Genomic DNA, 21986 nt, shown 5'->3' on the forward strand with positions numbered 1-21986 from the left:
GCCAAAATCATTCAAAGAAATTTTTTTGTTAGCAATTACAAATAATAAATATAAAAATAAGTGAGATTGGGATAGGACCCAAAGTTGCCAGTCAGGAAAGTTTGTAGGGAAAAAAAAGGAATTAGGAATTAGAGATCTCATTTGTTTCAAAGAAGGCTCTAATCAGCTATAACTATATGAACCCTTCCATATGAAAGGAGGAATCATTATGACATTGGTTATTTCTGTGTGACAGAGAAAGTGCTAAATTTCTGCCCTAAGCAAAACTCAACTTTAATATATAAACCTTTTGAATTTATGCAACAGGGCAGGGGAAAAAGACATTTCTTTTCTCAACAGTTGGCTGCAGGTCCAATCTTTATTTTAAAAAAATACATTAAAATGAAAGAGCTCCTAGTAAGGTAATTTAATACCTGTTTCTACAACTGTCACAATCTCACTCAAAAACTCTAGGGTCTAGGATAGGGAAGGATTTTTGCAAGAATTTCTCAATTAATTTGGAACCCAATGACATTAAGCTCTTCCAAGCAGCCAGCTTTTGTGACAAACAATTTATTATAGAAATTCAATGATAGAATCAAATAAACAAACTACAGTATATCTTATGTAACTCATTACTTCAGGATATCATACTTCCCAAAGATTATCTATCTTTTTTGGTTCAATGATTAGGCTATTGCTACTGATGTAAAACATGAAACCTTGGATGCTTCCATATTAGAACCCTTTGACACTGCAAAATATTACTTCTTTGTGAATTGTTCCATGCAGAAATAATGTAAAAAATCCATGCAAATAAAGTGTCACTATATTATCAACAAATACTCTTTTCATGTGAAAAAGATTTGCTTATATTTACTTATTAATCTAACTGAGCAAAAGTTATTTAAAACTCAATTAAAAGCTAATTTACTGGTTACAGATTAATTCCTACTGTAGACTGTTAGTTTCACTTGCCATTTGCCATTATTATCTTCTCTGAACTGCTGAATTTATAGTGTCTGTTCCTGTGACAGAAACTTGAATTGTGGATGTGCTCCTTTCAATTATTAGAAAAAGTTTTAAGGAGCCTAATTCTTCTTTTCTTTTCAAAAGAAAAGGGAAAAAAGTGCTGAAAATAGAATTCAGATTTTAATGAAAAGTTTCCAATTTTAGGAAATTCAGGAAGCTATTAACATTTTTTTTCAATCTATTGATCATTAATTCCCATCCAAGAATTAATGAATTAATGCAAAAAATATATATAATGTTATATGCAGTAATTAAGCAATGCATAATCAATGCAAGAAAAACTCATAGGATTGCAAAGTGGAAGCTATTAAACGAATAGCATCCTGAGAAGTCAGAACTAGATCAGCTACTGCACCTTCTTTCTAATCTGATATATTTTTTTAAAAAAAATCCATTAGAGAATAAAGCTATAAATACTGAATCGCAATTATTTCTTTTTGTTGCATTATCTAGATGTACCATTAAAAAAACAAGGAAAAAAAGGAAGGTTCTTCCAGGGAAAAAATTCTCTAGAACTGTTTCTAGGTATCATGATGCTACATTGATACTATTCAACTGAGCACTCCTATTCTGAAAATCTCCCTACAGAGTGACTGGTTCTACTCTTCCATAATAGAAAGAAGGTAAGGCAGCTGGAGTCCTTCTTGTTTTTCCCTGATGAAAGGAGCCATTATTTTCAGAGCTGATACTTTCTTCAGGGCTCAAGCCCAGGTCCATTTAGGCTTGAACCTTCATGTGGACTGGGATTGCTTCCAGGATTGGGACCCATCTGTATGGTATGAGTTTTCTCTGGGGGAATGACTTCAGGTTGCATTTGCTGGAGGCAATTGTCCTTGGGGTTTCTGCCCAGTTCAGTATTGTCCTCACCAGGTTCCTTAAGGCAGGCCTCAGAACTAATTGTCTTCAACAAATCATCCTGAGTCTTTTCAGAAGTTCCCACTTGCCAAGGCAAATGCGAGTATTTGTTCACTTCAATAGCAGGACTACGACGGTTAGGGTCAAGAGCCATGATGCGTCGGAACATACGCAAGGCAGGAGCTGTGAAAACTTTCCACAGGCCTGGAGCCTCGCCTGGTATTGTGCGATTTTGCCAGATGCTAAATTCTTCAAACTTAGGATCAGGGCTCATTGCCATATCCCAAGGGATGCAGCCAGTACAAATGCAAAAGAGCAGCACTCCAAAGGCCCAAATATCAAGGCTTGAGTCCAGAGCTAGAGACTCTGTCCTCTCTAGCAGGCACAGTTCTGGTGGGGAATATGGCAAGACAGCAGACATAGCAGATATGCAGGTGCCTTCCAGTCGTGTCAGGCCAAAGTCACCTAATTTTATCTGCTGGCATTCTTGGTCAAAAAGCAGCACATTGTCTAGTTTTATGTCCCGGTGTACTAGGGCTTTGCCATGCATGAAATCCAGGGCATCAGCCAACTGGGCTGCACACCGTTTCACTTGCACTTCAGGAAGTCCTTCCTGTTGAAGAAAAGAAAAATAGAATTAGTGAAAAGTTCCACAAAATTCCAAGGATTTCAGTGGAGCCAATTTGTAAACATCCTCCCTGCAATTAATCAAGGAGTCCTTGTCTTGAATGGTTATGAAGAAATGCTTTTTCAAGATTGCCACAGAAACTATGCATGATTGGCTAACACTGTGATAGGCTAAAACTTTCTTTAAAAAAGTTACCGTATGTATATTTATATAATTGTGTTACCCAAACTATCTTCTGCTCAACTTGGGAACAGTTTAAAGTATCTTCTTTTGATAGAAGAAAGCAAATATATGTATAGAAAAGTACAATTGTGACTTTAAAGAATAAAAGGGCACCTAGCCCGGTTGAATATAAAAAAGCCCCCAAATAAATGAAATAGTATTTAATGCACTATCAAACTCTGTTCTTCTACCATTCTAAGCAGGATTTGCAACACAGTTGAAAAACTCACTGCAAACTATTTTATCTAATAATTACCCTACCTTTAATTGTCCTCTTGTACCCACTCAAAAAATATCACCCTAAGATATCCCATGCTTGATGAGATCTTGCCAGTTATGGTGTCCTTAAAGTCTTTAAGATTTTATACCCCTGAGTTCAAGATGCTGCAGAGATCTCCAGCTGGTGCGAACTCCTGTGCAAATCCATAATGAGTAGATGATTCAAAAGCACTGCCAATGGTTTGAAGAAGTGTAGGGTGTGAAGAGAGGCAGAGAGCAATACAATATTCCCACAAGAACTCCCGTCTCCCTGTGTGTTCCTTGGCCATCAGTTTCAAAGCCATTGAGGTTCCTGCAAGCAAGGATATATGGCAATAAATTAAGGGATGCTGAAGTGCTATATTGTAGTTAACAAATGTAGCACCAATAAAATATATATTATAATATATAACAACCTAGGTATTTGGCGGTGTGATGAGATCCCGAGCTCTAGTGTAGTGATATCCTGAGTCCTGTGCTGCAACATCCTGGGAGGTTGGCTGCGTTGTAACATCCTGAGCCCAATACCCAGGTCGCTACAACACAAAAGACTAATGGGCACGCAGCTAGTACCTCAGCCACACAGGATGTTACAAAACAGCCGACTAATCTGCATAGATCAACTCCATCAACTAATCAAGATGTAACAACACAGCCAACCAACCCATACAGCAGCAAAGCCAGCACTCCACGCACCCCCTCAATATTTATAGAAAGACGGCAGCTCTGATCACACTTTATTCACACAAGCACGAAGCCAAAGGGACCAGGCTGAATATGGTAAGTGGGACCTTGTCGAAATGTCACCAAGATACTCTCACCTGAATACGCCAAGACCTGCATATACTGTGTGTGTGTGTGTGTGTGTGCACGCGCGTGTGTATGTATGTATACACACACACACATACACACATATATATGTTTTCATAGATTTTCTTTTTTTTTTTAATAAATGTTTTTTAATTTTAATTGAAACAAGTACAGCATCTTTCTTTACATCTGTAGAAAATGTATCAATCGATTACAGATCCTCCACGGTCAACAAACATAACTCATATTAACTTAAGCATTATTATATATCCATTTTAATTTGACTGTAATTATTATTAAAAGTATTAATACAAGTAATAATCTTGAACAATACCTGCCCACACCAGTGGGGAAAAAAAAATCAAAAAGAAAAGGCAAAAAAAAAAAAATAGAACAAAAAAAAAAGACAAAAACGACAAAGGACAAGGCAGGAAAAAAGAACAAAACACAGGTATCTATTATAAAAAAGAAGAAGTATATCAACTGGTTACAACATGCTTTGGTGCTTCTCTTCCATTAACTCATATTAATTCAAATATCTTAACTCAAATGTTTACCATATTAGCATCATTATACCTCCAGTTTTAATTACCTATAGTTATTTAAACATCCTTCATCCTTAGCTATGCCAAAGAATTAATCCATAACACATGCTGACATTTCATTTACTTACTTATAAAGTCCTCTATTTACATCAAATCCTCATATCCTATTTTAGCTGAACATCCATAATATTTAGTTATATCATATATCATAACATTTTCCCAGTATTGATTAACATTTGATTGTATGTATTTTATTTAGTTTTTATGATAGTGATAATTATTGTAATTAATACTCTTTATGTATAATCCAAAAATGTTTTCTCATATCCAATTGTTATTTATCATATCGACTCCACATTATATACATTACTATCAATATCAATTATTATTCAGCTATATCTGTTACAAAGAGAGCAATTAGGTTAGCTAGATTTCAATTGTATTCTTCAATCTATCAGCCAATTCCACATTATATACATTACCATCAATATCAATTATTATTCAGCTATATCTATTACAAATTAAAGTAATCAGATTTAGCTAATTTTAAATTATATTCTTGCATCTGTCAGCCTGTGTCCCTCCAACAGCAAAATTTTCTGAATCCAATTGCCATTTGTTGAATAAATTTACCAAATGTTTTTATAAGCAAGTCCAGACAAAAATATCTTCGCACCTTTTGGCTCTGAATGTCAGTGATGAAATAATAATGTTGTCCCGGGCTTGTAAAACTTTTCAAATTGACTTTAATTCTCCAGGGTGGAGTTTCCATTTCTCCTGCACTCTGTCTCTTTAAATGAATCTTCTTTATAGCTCCCCCCCCTTCCTTTCTTCCTCTGAGATAGACCAGATGCTATTTCTCACATTTTCCATTTGTATTTCAGGAACATTCAAACATTCAACGATCTCAGTTTTTCCTTCATATTTTAAAATCAGATGATCCAATTTTCTTTCCAATCTCTGAAAAGAGTCAAAAAGCTCTTGACATGCGGAAAAAAGAATCTGGAATGAGACTTCAGACGCCATGATGTGTCGCAGTTAGAAATTGCAAATAGAAACACGCTGGAAACTGTGCAATCTTATCTGATCGTAAACACAGCCAAGTAGTAAAAATGTCAGATCGTAAAGGGCTAATTAGTAGAGAGTTGACTTTACGATCCACTTAAAAAGAGTCAGTGAGGAGGGCTGCCGAAGCATTCCTTGAAGCATTTAAGAAATCAAGTAGCCACCAGCCATAAATCCATTAAAAAAAAGACCAATTCGCCGCTAGATTCTTCTATTTTTTGGTTTCAATTAGCTTAAGCTTTTAGTGAGGACAGTCTCTCTTGAGTAGTAAAATCAGCTTACCAGATGACATCACTTCTGCCATTCTTAGGGGCAACCTGCAGTTTCAGTTAGCACGCAGCTAATCCAGAAAGGAATTGGCACGAGGAGTTAATACCCCCCCCCCAGAGACTTTGCGAGTGTCTCTGAGGTCCTGGGTCTCTCCTCACCTTCACTGTCGTCTCCGGGACAGCTAGGGTCCAAAGAACCCGTCCAAAAAATCCTTCGGAATAGAGGAATTTCAGGAATAGCCTGAAACTCTGTCTTCTCACTGCTAAGCCCCGCCTTCTTCCGTTTTCATAGATTTTCATGGGTGTAGGTATGCTAGTCTTGTATTCAGGTGTGTGTGTGTGTGTGTGTGTGTGTGTGTGTGTGTGTGTATATAATCATCCATATATATGTGCCCAAGGCAGAATAGGAATACAGACTTCTGTTTTGTTTTGTTCTTTAGATTGTACCTTAATCATACACCAAACTGGCTGACTACTACTGTGTTTAATACAATAATAATCAGATGCAGCAAATGTCAGGATTATATTGTGTTTTGCTGCAGGAGAAACTTTTCTGAAATCTTGATCTGCTTACAATATTATTTTTGGATTTTCATCCCACAAGACCAAACAGATACATTACTGATCTTTGCAATGCATTTTTATCTGCAAATGAATTTCAAAAGCCTTGTCTTTACATCTGGTAATGTTAATTTTCTTAATCATATAATAGTTTCTTTTGTTCAAAAAGTATGAGGCTGACACACATAACAACTTGGACAAAGCCTTGCAGAGGAAGAAAGAGACTAGGCATGACTGGGATTTCCTGAAGATGTGCTAATAGATGCAAACAAACTAATGAAATGCAGCTATTTCAGAGGTCCTTTCTCTTTGCAAAACAGGGTCATCTTTTAGAACTGCTGAAAGCTGACTAATTCAATGTTGTTTTGATTCTGCAGAATAAACTTCGAAGTAATAGCAGACAAGACATTCTTCACCTTCCCTCATCCAGAGTCCATTTTAAAGGAGAGAGAGAAATGAGAAAACAAATGCTTTTGGCTTATCTGCAGTTTGTTTGTTAGTTAGCTGTTCCTGACATCCTTAAAGTCATATTGATTCAAAGAAAGGAGTTTTGGAATCAAAAGATATGGAGTAGAGAGGTTAATGTGGACACATTTGTTATTTTATGTGTATCAATGTCTTAGCAATATCTGATTGATGCTGTATGAGTTCTGAAATTAAGTAGTCTCAGTCAGTACATCAATGGGAGACCTTCATAGAGTTCCAGGACTGGAAGGCAAACAGGGGGGAAGGTAAAATATTGGGAGAAGATCAAACTTCCCAACCTGGAGGTGTTACTGCATCCCACTAGATGGCATTGTGAAGCTAGTTAATTAAACCATAAGGGAAATCTATATAACAGGGGAAATAGCAAACACCCATATTCTGTGCTCAGACTTTTCTTGCATGGGTGCTGGGCAATCTGCCATTCATTTTCATTTTTTCTTAAAGATTGTTTCCTTCTGTATGCCTTACAGTTGGGAAGCTAGCCAATTTGCTGCTCTATTTGCTAGGTTTTGCTTTGCCAAAGCAGCACCTGCTTGTTGGCAGCTGTCCACATGCCTGGGATGACATAGTTAATTAATTGCAGGCAGTGTGAACTGGATGAGAGCAACAAGCAGTACAGGCTAAACTCAATCCAAGTCAAGACTTCATAAAATAAAAATGTAATCCCAACCTGAGGAACCCTTAAATTCCTCATAATTAATTGAATTCTTAAATAGGGAAACTGTGAATAAGACTTTCCAATATGATCTTCATAAACCTGTATCTATTGGACAACAGAACAAACTCAGATAAACAGTAGCATGATATATGCTGGCTTCATACATGATGCTAAGCTACAAAAATATTTGTTCGGTTTTGGCTTAGTGTGTTGTGTAAATCCAGCCACTGGAATTTATAAATCAATATTTATGGATTATGACTGTCTTGGTCAATACTCCATGGTTAAAATGAACCATAGGCTAATTTAGAAATGTATATTATTTGCATTTGATGTGGGGAAAACTGCTTCAGAACCAATATTGACACCTTTGCTAGATACACAATGGAAGTTATTTGGTGAACAAGCAAACTCCGGTGACCATGTTGTATTACATGATAGCTTAAAAGTATTCCAAAGGAGTTTTGTTCACAGAAGGCTAAATAAAGATAGCTAATATTTTGATTCAAAGAGGGGCAAAGGTGTGTCGGCCCTCACTGCACCTATAGACAGTTTCTTAGAGAAATATCACCCTAAGAAGCTATGGCTTCCATGTCACCTGCTGATGGGGCATAATCACACTCAAAATAAGCATCTGCCAGAAGATAAATTGATAAGGACATTCCCCTACTTCCTATCAGTTCCTCAAAATACTCCTTAGCACATCAGGCTGGCCCTTTGTTCTTTAGAACATAGACTATCAGAGTTGAAAGTTGTTCAATCCTCTGCTCAAGCAGGACATCCTGAACCATTTCAGACAGTTGGCTGCCCAATCTCTTTTTAAAAGCATCCAGAAATGGAGCATCCACAACATTTGAAGGCAAGCTGTTCCATTGGTTGTTCTCGTCAGGAAATTTCTCCCAAATTCTACTTTGATTGATTTCCATCTGTTGTTTCTTGCCTTGCCTTGGGTGCTTTGGAAAATAGGTTGACCTTCTCTTCTTTGTGGCAGCCCTTCAAATTTTGTCAAAAAATAGAATACCAATTTTCCATAGATTTATTTATTTTTATTGAAAGAATCTGAGAAATAATGGAAATGAGGACCCTGATGCTCCAACAGATATATTGGCAAACACAGGTTGGGTCTTCCTGGCTGTCCATATTATTTAAACCCAATCAAATGTTTACCACATTTGTATAGTCTTACCTCTCTCACGATGCTGAACCTGCAGAACATGTCCATAAGAGCCACTCCCTAGCTCTCTGGTTATGTTGTATCTCTCCTCTACCTCCAGTTTCGGTAAACTCTTGGAGGTAATGGATATGAGCTTTTCTAGGAATTCCTCATTGTCTTCAGTGTCATCCATATTCTCAGCAGAATTGACATCTTGCTCACCAGCAGCATCTGAGGAGAGGGATATTAAAATAAGCTATTTGCAAATCAGATATCAAGTTCCAGTTTATCTTAGCATTGATTGAAAAATTGAATGAGATTTACAAAAGTTGTCGGATTTCAGCTGAGAAGAATCTGGGCATTTAATGATCTAATTTTCTTTCCACTGTGATTTGAGAGCCGAGATGGTGCAGTGGTTAGGGTGCAGTACTGCAGGCCACTTCAGCTGCCTGTTATCTGCAGTTCTGCGGTTCTAATCTCACCGGCTCAAGGTTGACTCAGCCTTCCATCCTTCCGAGGTGGGTGAAATGAGGACCCAGACTGTGGGGGTGATATGCTGACTCTGTAAACCGCTTAGAGAGGGCTGAAAGCCCTATGAAGCGGTATATAAGTCTAACTGCTATTGCTATTTTTACATTAGTTAGTATTATGCAACTGCTATGCAGATATCAATGAGAAAAGGTTTAAAGGAAAAAATTAAAGCCAGAAAAGGTTTACTATCCTTAAAATGGAGATTAAAACAACCTTCCTATATTTGTAGTTTGATCAGAAATGGCATTTTAAATGTATGTATATGAGTGCATTATTGCCTTAATTTACCCAAAAGAATGGACTAAGGAACAAAACCTTATTATGTAATATTATGGGAGCAGTGTAAATCTACTGTTCCTACTTGGCTATAAGCATAAGACCTTACAAAGACTTTCTGAGTACTGATTCAGTCATAAAAGCAAAGGTGAAACTTTTTTTCTCAGTTCTATCTGTAAATGAATTAATTCCTTTCATGAAAGTACTATATTAACATTAATATATTATTATTAACATTGCATTACAGTATTAACATTACATTATTAACATTAATACATCATGTATTTAAAAATAAGAGCAATATATTTACCTTTGCACTAAACCATAATGTGATTTGTTTGGTTTTGACTTATTGTGTGAACTTATTTGATTAGAAAGCAATATGAAAAATTAGTCACTATTAACATTATGCATTTTTGTTGTTATAATGTTAGTACTGTTGAGGAGAACCAGTATTTGTGGCATTTGTCTTCAAATGCCTGGGTAACTTTATTGTTTAAGGTATTGTGAACTACAGTTGGGGAAGAGCATAACTTCATGTTCCGTGTCAGGAAAACAAATTAATTCACTCTGATTTGAGAAACGTATTTCTCCTATTAGTGTGTTTGGAAGCCTTTTGTGGTTTCCTCAACCTAATATTCCATTGTAAGGAAATAATAAATCCAATACTATGGGTTTATATAGCAAGCAGATTTCACAATCTGGACCCTCATAAAATAGTTTTAAACCCTTAAAAGTGTTTCCCAACCTTGGTGACTCTTAATATGTGTCAACTTTAATTCCCAGAATTTCCCAGCCAGCTAGGTGGGGAATCCTGGGAGTTGAAGCTCATATATGTTAAAGTAGCTAAGATTGAGAAGCACTGTCTTAGATAAGTTGCACCTTCCCAGAAGATGAAGTGGAACTGCTGAATCTTTCTTTTCTTTGCCACTGGAGGGAATGTAGGAAATGAAGATCCCAAATCTGATACCTTCCATGTATCCCATGTTACAAATTCTGTATGAGGTCAATAGCCTCTCTGTTCTGAAATCATTTGGAAGAGGTGGTAGAAGAAATCTTCTGGTGCACAGTAAATTCGGGGGGCGGGGAGAGGTTGGATGGGGGAAGCAGCCCTGAAACAGGAGCAACCTTCACTGGATTGCTGTACAGTAGGGCTGCTGCCTCTTCCTTCCTGATTAAGAATTCCCGCGTCCCTTATTTTTAACTAATTAAAGTTTATGGTATATCGCCGGCTATTGCCTAAGATTAAAAGCAGCCCACCCCTGCTTTCAAAGACCTCCTTGGAAAGAAAGAAAAAGACAACAGAGAAGGTTTTTTTAAAAAACCTACTTCCCTTTATTTGAGAATTTCGGACTTGGCGTTTACAAGCTTCCCAAATGGTTCAATGCCCTTGTCTTCCAAAGACCGCCGCTATTCCCCCCCCCAAAAAAGGCCCTTTCTTGAGCGCGGGGAGGGGGAGTGTCCGACCTTGAATCTAAGCTGGCAGGTAAGGGTACGCTCAGCACAAGAGAACTCGAGCCCCAGCTGGGCTAGGAAACAGCTAACCGCCGGGAGATGAACCTGAGCCAGCCAAGTGGCACCCTTCCACCGTCCCGCACCCAGCGGGGGGTGGACATTCCCTTCGTGCCGCTTGCGTGTGTCTGATCGACTGACTTTGCAGTTTCGAGTCCCTTCAGAGAACTCAGTTCAAATAGCGCCGGAAAAGCATTTTGGTGTGAAGCGAAAAAGCGGAAACCCGTAGCACAGAGAAATCCTAGTAGCAGTTCCTTGACGTTGGATATTTTTTCATCCAAAAGGAAGAACATTTGCCTCTGTCTGTTGGAAAATCAACTTGCTAACTGATATTTCATGAAATCGTAGAGGCACCCAAGAGGTCATCAAGTCCAACCTCCTGCACAATGCAGGATTCCTTACACACCACCCCAATATGACTACCAATGACTATCCAGCTTCTGTTTGAAAACCTCAGTGAAGGGCCATTGCATGTGAGTAATTTGTTCCACTGATTGACAACTCTTACTCTCCAGGAGTTTTTAATACCTACATTTCTTTGAAATTTCATCCAATTAGTTCCAGTCTTAAGCACAAAAAAGGTTAAAAAATAAACCCAAACAGTTTTTCAGGTATTTGAAGACAGCTATCAGGTCCTCTCTCAACCTTGTCTTTTGTAAACCATTAAAAATAAACCATTTACGGGAATATAATTTACTCCCTCTCTTATTACCGATACTGTTGGAACTATGACTGTTAGCATAATATTAATATTTCAAACTAGAATCTTTCTTGGGGGGGGGGGATCCAGTGTTTTAAGATTCAGTGGAAAGTGAAAAAGAAATGAATATGAGTCTTTTCATATACAGTGCAGCGTTGAAAAGTTAATTACTCATATGCCAAAAAAAATCATCTTTAGTCTTTTCAAAGTTTAATCATTTGGGAGCTAGAATGAATCACTTTTTAAATTTGGCATTGTAAATCACAATGGCAAAAGCAGGCATCACTGAAGGATTTTGATGCTAACTCCAAAACAGCCAAAAATCTAAACACGGAACAATGTATGGAATTTCACTGAAGTCTACCTTATCTTTTGTAACCAAATTTTCTTATTCATGTTCCAATATACAATTTCTTGTTCTAAGCTGAAAGGAAAACTTCCCAGAAATGATTTAGTATAAATATTGAGAAAAAGTTGCCTGATTTTTTTCAAGAGCCTGAAAGAGTCTATTGGAGAGGTATGTAAATCACTTAATCTTAGAGACGGCTGAATTAATTTCAGAGAGATGAGGTATGCCTATGTTATGATTCATTTTGTACATGATTCATTTTGTACATGATTCATAGGAGAAGACATCAGGCATGATTCATAGCAGAATTAAAGTGCACCATGTTAGCTAAAAAACATTTTTACATTTCAGTGGGCAAACATCACTTTGTAACAGCAAATACCACATAGCAACATTGATCATCTTTCACTGCATCCTTCCCCTCTTAATTATGATATAGTAACTAAATAAATGTGAGTTTAAATGTGTGAAACTAATTTGAAGGATTATGTGGTTGGAAAAATCAAACTTTGTCCCAGTTGGATCTATATTATAGGGATATTTGTTTGTTTAAAATATTGTATTAATAGCCTTTAGTCCAATAGAAACGGTTATAAAAGTATAAAACACAAATGTAACATATTTTAGAATTTTAAGGTAATCAATCTTGAGTTTCTGGAAGAAGGATGAGACTCAGAGGTAATTATTAATGTTTAAGGAAAAAGTTTGCATTTGCTTTTGCTATTCACCTGCGGTTACAAAAAAACTAAATAAAGGGGGCATAATACTTTTATGAGTAGTAGTCACTACAGGTGCAGAATTTCAACAGTTTTGGCTTTCGCATGCATGTCTTTACATTTTTCTTTTTTAAAAAAAGTTTCCAAATTAAACAAACAATCAAAGTAGCCAAAAGCCTAGGATGTATAAAAATTAAACTAAAGAGGAAATTCAATATAAATTTTAATATATTTTTAATTCTTGGAAGAAAATCATTCTATTATTCATTCAATGGCCCTGAACTAAATGTCAAGAATTAAGGTATTTTTCAGAGATATTCCATTGATAATAGTCATACACAAGACACTTCTGCATAGAAACTGAGGGATCATCATGTATTAATAAGTGTACCTGCCATTCATTTTTTAGGTCCCCTTCTTTCCTTCCTTCCTTCCTTCCATCCTTCTGTCCTTCTGTCCTTCCGTCCTTCCTTCTTTCCTTCCTCCCTCCCTCCCATATTTTAACTGCTTTATTTTTAGCTCTCCATCTTTTTTAACTACAGGAGGACATCTGAAAGAGATGTTGATTATGGTAATTATGCAGTACAAATATACTTTTTCTTCAGATTGGAGCTACTTTTTTTCTGAAATTAGTCTGAAAGAGAAAAGTCAGTGTCCAGAATCACAATTATCATCATAATTAGGTTCACCTTAAAATAATATTACATCTCAATGTGTCACCAAAATTCTGTAGTGAACATTTCAAGCAAAAACCTTGTCACAGAAATCAAAAGTAGCATCAAACATTACACTGTAAACAATTACATTGAAGCTACAAGGTTCAATGTAGTTCATATAGTTAAGAACTATAAACATCCAGTGTTTATTCCTCTCACAGAACTGCTACTAATCTGATCCGTGTCTTTTACTTAAACCCAGCTCTCAAAGTTGTGATTTATATAAAAACAAATACATTAATTTAAACTTTGAAATCAGAGTTTAAATCTATGTCTCAGATTAAAATTGAAGAGAGAGAAGGTCTGAGAAAGGGAAGTTTGAGCAATTGATGATTGGTTCCTTTTTCTCCTCTTAACTGATCTATTTACATCTGTGAAAGTAAGATGACTTTCAGAGCACAGATTTTGGTTTCCAGGCCAGCTTACTTACATAGCACGTCCAGTTTTAGAATGTAACTTGGCTTAGCATTTTCTCTGTAAAAAACTTATGCTTAGGTAGTAATCTGTGGACCGTTGGTTTCAGTATTAAGCAGACACCAAGGGAGGTGAGAAAGGGTTGTTTGCACACCAAACTGAGGGGTAGGTTTTCTTTTTCTTGTAAAAAAAATATGCTGATGGGGCATTGGATGCCACTATTTGATCCTGAACAGTGATATTGGAGCTCCTGCTGAGACAAAATCTCACACTTAGGGGGCTGCTCTCAAAAACATAGGAACAGTGTTTAGACTACTTGGAAGAAATGTCAACCACTTGTCCAATTAGTTTGTAAACAATTATGTAAGATAGCAATGCCCCTCGCCACACTGTCCACCGGTTGCATCAAGAAAACTACATTATGTTCTAATCGTTAGAACTGATTATTATTTTACTAAATTTATTTGCCAGCCACCTTGTCACAAATTGATCATGATTTATCTTTATCAGAATTCATTTGAGCTTAGTTTGGAGTTTGCAAATTATCTCCAACATGAGAAAAAAATTAAATTCAATGGATTAGGAAACTTGGTTTCCCTAGATGTGGAAAGCACCTAACTGACTTCTAGATGACAGCAAAGAGCTACTAAAGCTTTCTGATATCATCCAGAGTTTTGCAGCTCAGATCTGGTTACTTAATATAGTTGCAATTTCTTCAACTGCTGTATTTATTACTGTGACTCAATGGTGTGTCGTGATTAAATATTAATATCACATTAATATTTCTTAAACATCTTTACATCACATTAATATTTCTTAAACATCTTTACATCACAATAAGCATTATAATTCCAATATTAATCTTTGCAAAACAAATCTTAGTGATCAGTGAAAGTTAAACTGAATAAAGTAGTATAAAACAAATACAGGCATACATGACAGTCTCAAATTGGACAACTACTCTAATAATAAGAGGAATAGGATTAGCTCTTTCTTACAACATGTAGAGAAAAGCTAGACATACGTTTGTATGCTAATCTTCTTTCTTCAAATAACAGTTTTACAACTAGCTAGAATTGGTGTAGTGGTTAAGGAGCCAGCCCAGAAATCAGTTCAAAGTGGTTTTTGAGTTCTAATCCTGTTTTAGGCATGAAATTCAGCTGGGTAACTTTGGGTCAGTCCTATTCTCTCAGCCCAGTCCATTTCACAGATTTGTTGTAAAGAAAATAGGAGAATGAAGGAGTATTGTGTGTGTTCATTGTTTTATTTATAAAAAAATAATAAAGGCAAAATATAAATATCTTTTTACTTTGAACAAGGAAACTTTCTGTGCAAAAAGAGAGAAGAAAATCAAGAAGTGCAACAATATATTTAATAATGGCCATGTTACTGTAATTAAGGCAATGAATAAGTCTTATTTTTCACTTCACTAAAGGCAACTGTCCTAAATATATAAAATGAAAAGGCAATGCAGGAGAATACAATTACAAAAGCAATATAAATTTTTAAGAGGGAGCATCAGCCTTTCTGATTTGCATAGACTTTTTCTTCTGAAATTCTATTCAATACAGAAAAATCCTTAAGATTGGACAAACATAAAATTAAATCTCTACACGCTAGAAGTTAATTAACTGGGTACATTTTGCCTAGAACAATAACCTTCTTTTCCACTCCTTAGTTAAAATATAATGCAAAAGCAGAGCCTGCTTAACTTGCTTTTGGCTCAGATAACAGAAAAAAGGCTTATTTGAATCTGCTATCAAAACTCCTCTTAACATAAATCCTGCTCATTTGTATTAAGAGGCATAAGTCAACCAAACAACTATCAGCTTTTACATGTGTTCTTTTCCACTCACTTAAGCTGGAACAAGATATCTTTGTGACGTGAAAGATGGCTTAAGCATTTTTCCTCACGTACCAATTCCAAGATAAACATATCACCTTTTCCTCTATAGTTTCTCTTTCTACATTGTTCCCTCTCAGTTTTCAGCTGTTGTAGGCTAAAGTACCATTTTAATCTCTGTATTATACTATCACTAGGAGGTGTTGATAGATAGATCTTATGTGAATATATCTAATCCATTTCTGGTCCCTATTTTTTTTTTTTTTAGCATTGTCAGCATCCCAGAATAAGAAGAATTTCTTTTTTAAAGTCTTTTTTGTTTTTAGTGATGGCCAGTGATGTTCAGGTTTCATTCTTACTTCTTTTAATTTCCCAAATGAGGTTTTTATTTTTTTAAAAAATAGAAGTATCTTTCCCTTCCCCTGCCTCTGTATCTTGTAGCTGAACTCCTGTGGAGAGAGAAAAATGACAATACTAACACAAACCATGGATACGGCTTTGTTCGTGCCTCAAAATAAGTATGACTATGATCAGAAAGTCATAGTTAATTCTCAGCTAGGATTAGACATGTTCAGTAATGAGAGACCTGAGTATTAATCTATGCACAACTGCGAAGATCATTGAATAACCTGTGTACCATCCCTCTTGTTCAGTCTATCCTATCTTATAATATGGTTATAAAATTAAACAAAGGAACTATCAATACAGTCTTGAATTCTTAAGAAAAAAGCTCATGCTATAAATATATAAATAAGAATATTTAGAAATTGTATATGGTACATGATGAATAAAGGAACTTTCTTGCAGAAATTTACTAAGTGATAAAAATATAAAATCTATTTTTAATACAAAGCGGCCTTCAGTTAATTGTGTTAATTTATTATACTCTCACCCTCCCTCAGCACTATCCTGGAAGACTAAGATATTGATATTCTTGTAGCAAAAACTTCTCCACCAAGCTTCACTGCTCATCTCATTTTTATGTTGAGTTGCCTGTATCTGCAGTATCAGTTGCCTTCCCTTTTATCTCTTTAGCCATCCATGTTGCTATTGTCTAGTGCAGGGGTGTCATATATAAGGCCCAGGGGATGGATCCGGCCTATGGAGTGCTTAGATCTGGCCCACAGGGTCACCCTGTAAATAGCAAAGGACTGGCCCATAGCGCCTCTGCCAGTGAAAATGGAGCTCGGAAGGGTTTTTCCTCGCACAGTATTGCAGTGGGCCATCACAACTGAAAATGGAACTTGGGAGCCCATTTTTGCTGGCAGAGCACTCGGGCCACCACAGATTCCCCCAACACAAGTGACATCGAGGTGGCCATGGTCACCTGGCCATGCCCCCCCCGCCCCTTCAAGGTCAAACACAACCCTAATGCATCCCACAATGAAATTGAGTTTGACACACCTGGTCTAGTGCCTCCTTCACCAATATGGTGATTGAATTATTTATTTATTTCCCATATTTATTATGGTTACAAATAACTAAAGATGGCAAACATATCTAATACACTTTTATTTTCCCCACAATAGTAACTCAATAGTGAGGTGGGTTGGGTTGAAGAAAATGACTGGCTCAAAGTCATTAGGTTGTTTCCATGGCAAAGGCAGAACTTGAACCCATGGTCTCCTATTTGCTAGCCTGGTATCTTAACCTCTAGACCAGGTGGTCTTTTCACACCACCTGGCTGCCATGCCTTATGGGAGTGGCCTTGAATACTGTACTGAAGGCTCAGTTTATCTGTTTAATCACATAACCTCCCCCAACATGAACTCTTGATAAATAATTAATGGAAGACTCCTCTCTCAGATCTGTGAGCTCCAAGATAAGAGGAAAGGGCCATAGGGTCCTTCTTTCTTGGGGTTTGTCAAGGGTCCAATATTTATGTGAACTGGCCTTCATAATTTCTAAATTACACAGTACTAAAAAAAAATAAAACCCATTGATTAGTATATTGGACCATTTCATTCATATAGCTCTTATTTTATATTTTCCTGAAAACATCACCCTTAAAATAAATGTTCAGTAAGGTAAGACTTGGATGGAACTTATCTATTCAGTGATCATGGAAGAGACACCATACTAAAACTAATACATGAATTGAAATATTAATGAACACATTAAAAGAATTTGGTGCATTAGAAGACTTTAAATTTAACAAAAAGAAAACAAAGATGTTAACAAAAATGGAAGAGCAAACACAACTGAAAAGTAAAATGGATACTAAGATTGAAAAGAAGGTAAATTATCTGAGTGTCACCATGGTATAATATGAACTGCACATTGTTTCACAATAACTATATTATGACATAGTATAAATATAAAATTTCAAAAAAAATATTAAGACATGGACTGAAGTTAAAAAAGCGATATGTTAAAAAACAGTTGCCTTTTGGCGAGATGGATGGCAAACAATTTTAATAATATTCCAGGTCCTTCGGAGGGTCTCAACAGATGAACAAAAATGCCAAATCCAGTCTGTATATTTGGTTGACTGAGTGATGAACCAAATAATAATGTTAAGATGGAAGAAATTACAACTGAGATTTGGGGGGAGAATTTCAGTGATAAAAATGACTGTCTTGCCTAGAAATATACTTTTTGCTTCAGACAATAACTCTTTTGGCAATTTGTGTACCATTTAAAAACTGGCAGAGATTGTGTGTGTGTGTGTGTGTGTGTGAGTGAGTGAGAGAGAGAGAGAGAGAGAGATCTTGAGTTAAATATAAGATGTTATAAAATGAAAAGAGTAGGACTCAGTTTATCTGATTTTAAACTGTATTTTGAAGCTTGCGGTTTAGATTTAGATCAAAGAGAGGCTGCTGCTGAGAAACAGAAGACTTTGGAATTAGAAGGACATGACCTGAAATTTGGGTGACATGGATATTTGTAGTATGACAAAGTCAGGATTAATGTGGATCTTATAAAAATAAATATTATTTAAGGCATGCCAAATTGAGAATAGGGAATAGCTATAAACACAGGTTGTGCCCAAAAACCACGCTGTCATATTATACACCAGAAATAATAGGCACATATAAATGTGTGACTTTTTGTGAGATATTAGAATTTTGTTAAGGAGAAGGTAAAATAAAATCTCAGAACTGATGACTAAGGAATATAGTTGTCAAAAGTCCTCTTATTTACAGTAGACCAGATCTATAATTTTGAACATTGTAAGATTGAGTTTGAAATAGAATTTTGTCAAATAATGACCATGTAACTGCTAAAATAAACACTGTTATTGAAATTTGAAACAGAAGAAGCACAAATGAAAGAACGATATGATAAACTGGGCCAAAAATTGGTTGTAATATTCAAATGATACAATTGGAAACAGTGGCTGAAAGAATTGTAATTTATATTATATTTAAACTTAGACATTTTTTATAAAATGATCTACAATTATTATATAGCACCATATTATCAGAATGTCTAAAGGCACTTCAAATTTAACTTAGAAAGTGAGCAATAGGAAGGGACATTTTATCATGTTTGATGTAATGTAAAATAAATGTAGAAAGATCTAGATTTTATTTTTCTTTTTAGATTATTGGACAAATACTTGAAAAATGTTATTGAACTTTGTTTTTCTACATGATAAGTGCAGTAAGAGTATTGTATACAGGAAGATGGAAAGGTTCAGCACTACCCATGATGGACTAATGGTTGGTGAAGAGGAGGGAACTTGCTAAACTTCTTTGCTAAGAGAAAACACAGTTATCTATTATTTATTGCTGATTAGAACTTTCTTATAGACTTTTTGCAAGACAAAAAAATGAGAAATGATTAATGGTTTTGATGATTAAATAATATAAATTATAGCAAGAAGAGAGTTGTAATCATAGAGTAAGAGATAAATTTATAGTTGTTCATGTAATTGCTATCAAGAAGAGTGGAAATTACTTTGTATGTTTTTTCTCTTTTCTTTTACTTTTTTGCATTTTAGCTTTCTCTCTTTTTTCCTTCTTTCTTACTTACACTAATTTGTATTGGGTTTTATCTTCCTTTTATTTTTTAAAAATAAAAATGATGTAAAATATATACTAGAAAAAGTTTAAAAAAAAGCATTGACATCTTGGGTAGGTGATGTTACTGATGAAGTGCAATAAAGACGCTTTTCAAAGAAACAATGAATTCCAAAACAATTGTAATCTTCATTTTGTAGTAAGGTATTTATGAAATAAAATATAGTTTAACAACAACTTTGCATATTTTCTGTCATTTTCATGAAATATTATAGGAACTCTAAACAGTACTGGTCTTTACATGTAACCTCTTACATTTTCCCAGTATTTCTTTGTTTATTTGTTTGTTTCAGGGAATGTCCATTTCAGGAAGAAAGAGCAGAATGGGTGTAATGTCTTTAACTGATTACATTATGAAGCACCCATAGATTAGAGGAAAGCAATGTGTTTGGTTCTTGGATCAAGTATGAGTAAAAATAATTTTATACTGAAATTCTCTAATTAATGAATTCTGAAGTATCCTGGTATTCCTGTGTGCATTTCAGGAACTGGGAAGATGTAAATAATCATAAACATTGTGCAATGTAATTTTAATAACATTTTATAGTGCTTTGCTGCTAGTTAGAACTTGAGTTTTTAAATTTTCTATAGACCATAATATTCACCTATGTGGTTATTATGTACTTTTTTAAAATGCTAGCATAGCATTCTGAATTTCAGTAGAATTGACAATTGCAATGCTTAATGAAAGAAAGATGTGCAATTGGTGCATCTAAGATTTAAACTTTGTATATTTTTAATTGAAAGTAAATTCAATCAAATGCAGGAGAAGCTAACAATTTTGATATGACACTTATCTATCTATATACATGATGGAGAAATCAGTGGTTCAATGAAACTGGTTGTACACATGGGTTAAATCTTGCTTTAGGGATGCCCCAAAGTATTATCTTCCAAATGTAGTGATTATCCCTGTTCTGAACAAAATGCATATAGATAAGATTTGCATAGTAATTCTTGAATGAATTGTAGAATCCATCTATATTCATCTGAATAAAAAATTTAACGGTTTGCATATAATTTATTACTCTGGTGAAAATGCATTCTAAAATAAAACAGTCTCAAAAATATTGTCTTTTTGCAAAACAAGTCTTTCTTGCAGAGCTAATGGGAAGCATTTACCTCCAACATTTTAACATAAGTCTTTTGCTTAAATACCCAAACCTTTCATTTGAAATAAATGATTCAGATAGGTATTAATTTAAGATTATGCAGTTGGCTCGGGTGCACAAAGTAAATTTGTGCTGAATACAAATACTATGCATTTAAAGCATTTGTATATTTGCATTGGTTTTAGCTAAAAAATTTAAAAAAGCATCCTATGTGTCCTGCAGAATAACAGAAAAAACAGTGGGAGACTGGCTTCTCTATCTCCCAGATCTTACCTTGATCTGGGAGGCACTTCTGGGCCGGTGCTGGAGTAGAAGTCTCATGTGGAAACATAGCAGCAGACCATTCTCCTGTTGCTGTTTGTTTCTCATGCACTATGGCATTCATCTGTCCAGGTGTCATTGTTACAGGTTCAGACTTGGAGCTTTTGCAGACACCCAAACTGTGTTTCCTGGATGTATAAAAAATTGTAAAATGTTTTCTCTCTCGGATTTTTCTCTGTGCTCAGTCTGCTGGTTGCTCCTATAAAGGCTGAGGCTGTCCTAGCTGGTTATAATCTCTCCACTGTGAGGAGAAGGGAACATGTGTCACAGGCTCAGACACAAGCCGGGCAAGCATCCAAAGATAGGCTGGGAAGGCTAGAGGAGGGTGGTGAGATAACAGCAACAATGCACAGTGCCAGAGCTAAGTCCAAGCCTTACACCTCTGCACAGTTGGAGGTCAACATGACATACCTTTAAAGTCTTCAGCCTATAAAGGATGGGAACTCAGATGGAGGGATGAAATCTGAATGCCTCAATATGGAGAAACAGATCCATGCAGTAGTAAAAAGGAAATACAAATTTTGATAGCAATATTAATTCTATTTCACAGACTGGAATAGCACATACTAACATCTGAGTGCAAATTATACTACAATTCAGAGTGCATAATTTTGGAAGTTCATATGACTTCTTCTCATAAGCAGTTATTTTCAGGTGAAAAAAAATCATATCTAAAGCAATGAATAACACCCTAGTAAAGTAAATCTGCAGATAAACCCACTGAATTAACATTAGGTGTTTCTGAAAGAATTTGATGTTACTATTTAAAATAAGTACTCTCTTTAGTAAAGTTAGATTTCTGACTGATTGCATCCATCTAGTTTTCTTGGCCATGGCATGAAAGCGGTTAGACGTTGCTTTTTTCCAGGTAATTTTTTTTTCATTTTGGCAGGATAATCTGCAGTTTAGGATTTCCTGCTCTCTCATTTATTAACCATGTCCAATTCTCC

The 21986-nt window shown here is 35.6% G+C and overlaps 1 protein-coding gene across 1 annotated transcript; it reads right to left on the minus strand.

The window, feature by feature from the left end:
* Nucleotides 1-1275: 1275 nt before the first annotated feature.
* SBK3 (SH3 domain binding kinase family member 3) lies at nt 1276-21226 on the minus strand. The gene is made up of 4 exons (XM_032235295.1): nt 20989-21226; nt 8555-8752; nt 3085-3287; nt 1276-2479 (listed from the first exon to the last, which is right to left on the minus strand). The coding sequence occupies exons 1-4, from the start codon at nt 21113-21115 to the stop codon at nt 1706-1708; spliced, it is 1302 nt and encodes a 433-aa protein (XP_032091186.1). The 5' UTR covers nt 21116-21226; the 3' UTR covers nt 1276-1705.
* Between the last annotated feature and the right edge of the window lie 760 nt (nt 21227-21986).

The sequence above is a fragment of the Thamnophis elegans genome, chromosome Z (genome assembly GCF_009769535.1).
Source record: "Thamnophis elegans isolate rThaEle1 chromosome Z, rThaEle1.pri, whole genome shotgun sequence".
In the NCBI taxonomy this organism is placed as follows: domain Eukaryota; kingdom Metazoa; phylum Chordata; class Lepidosauria; order Squamata; family Colubridae; genus Thamnophis; species Thamnophis elegans.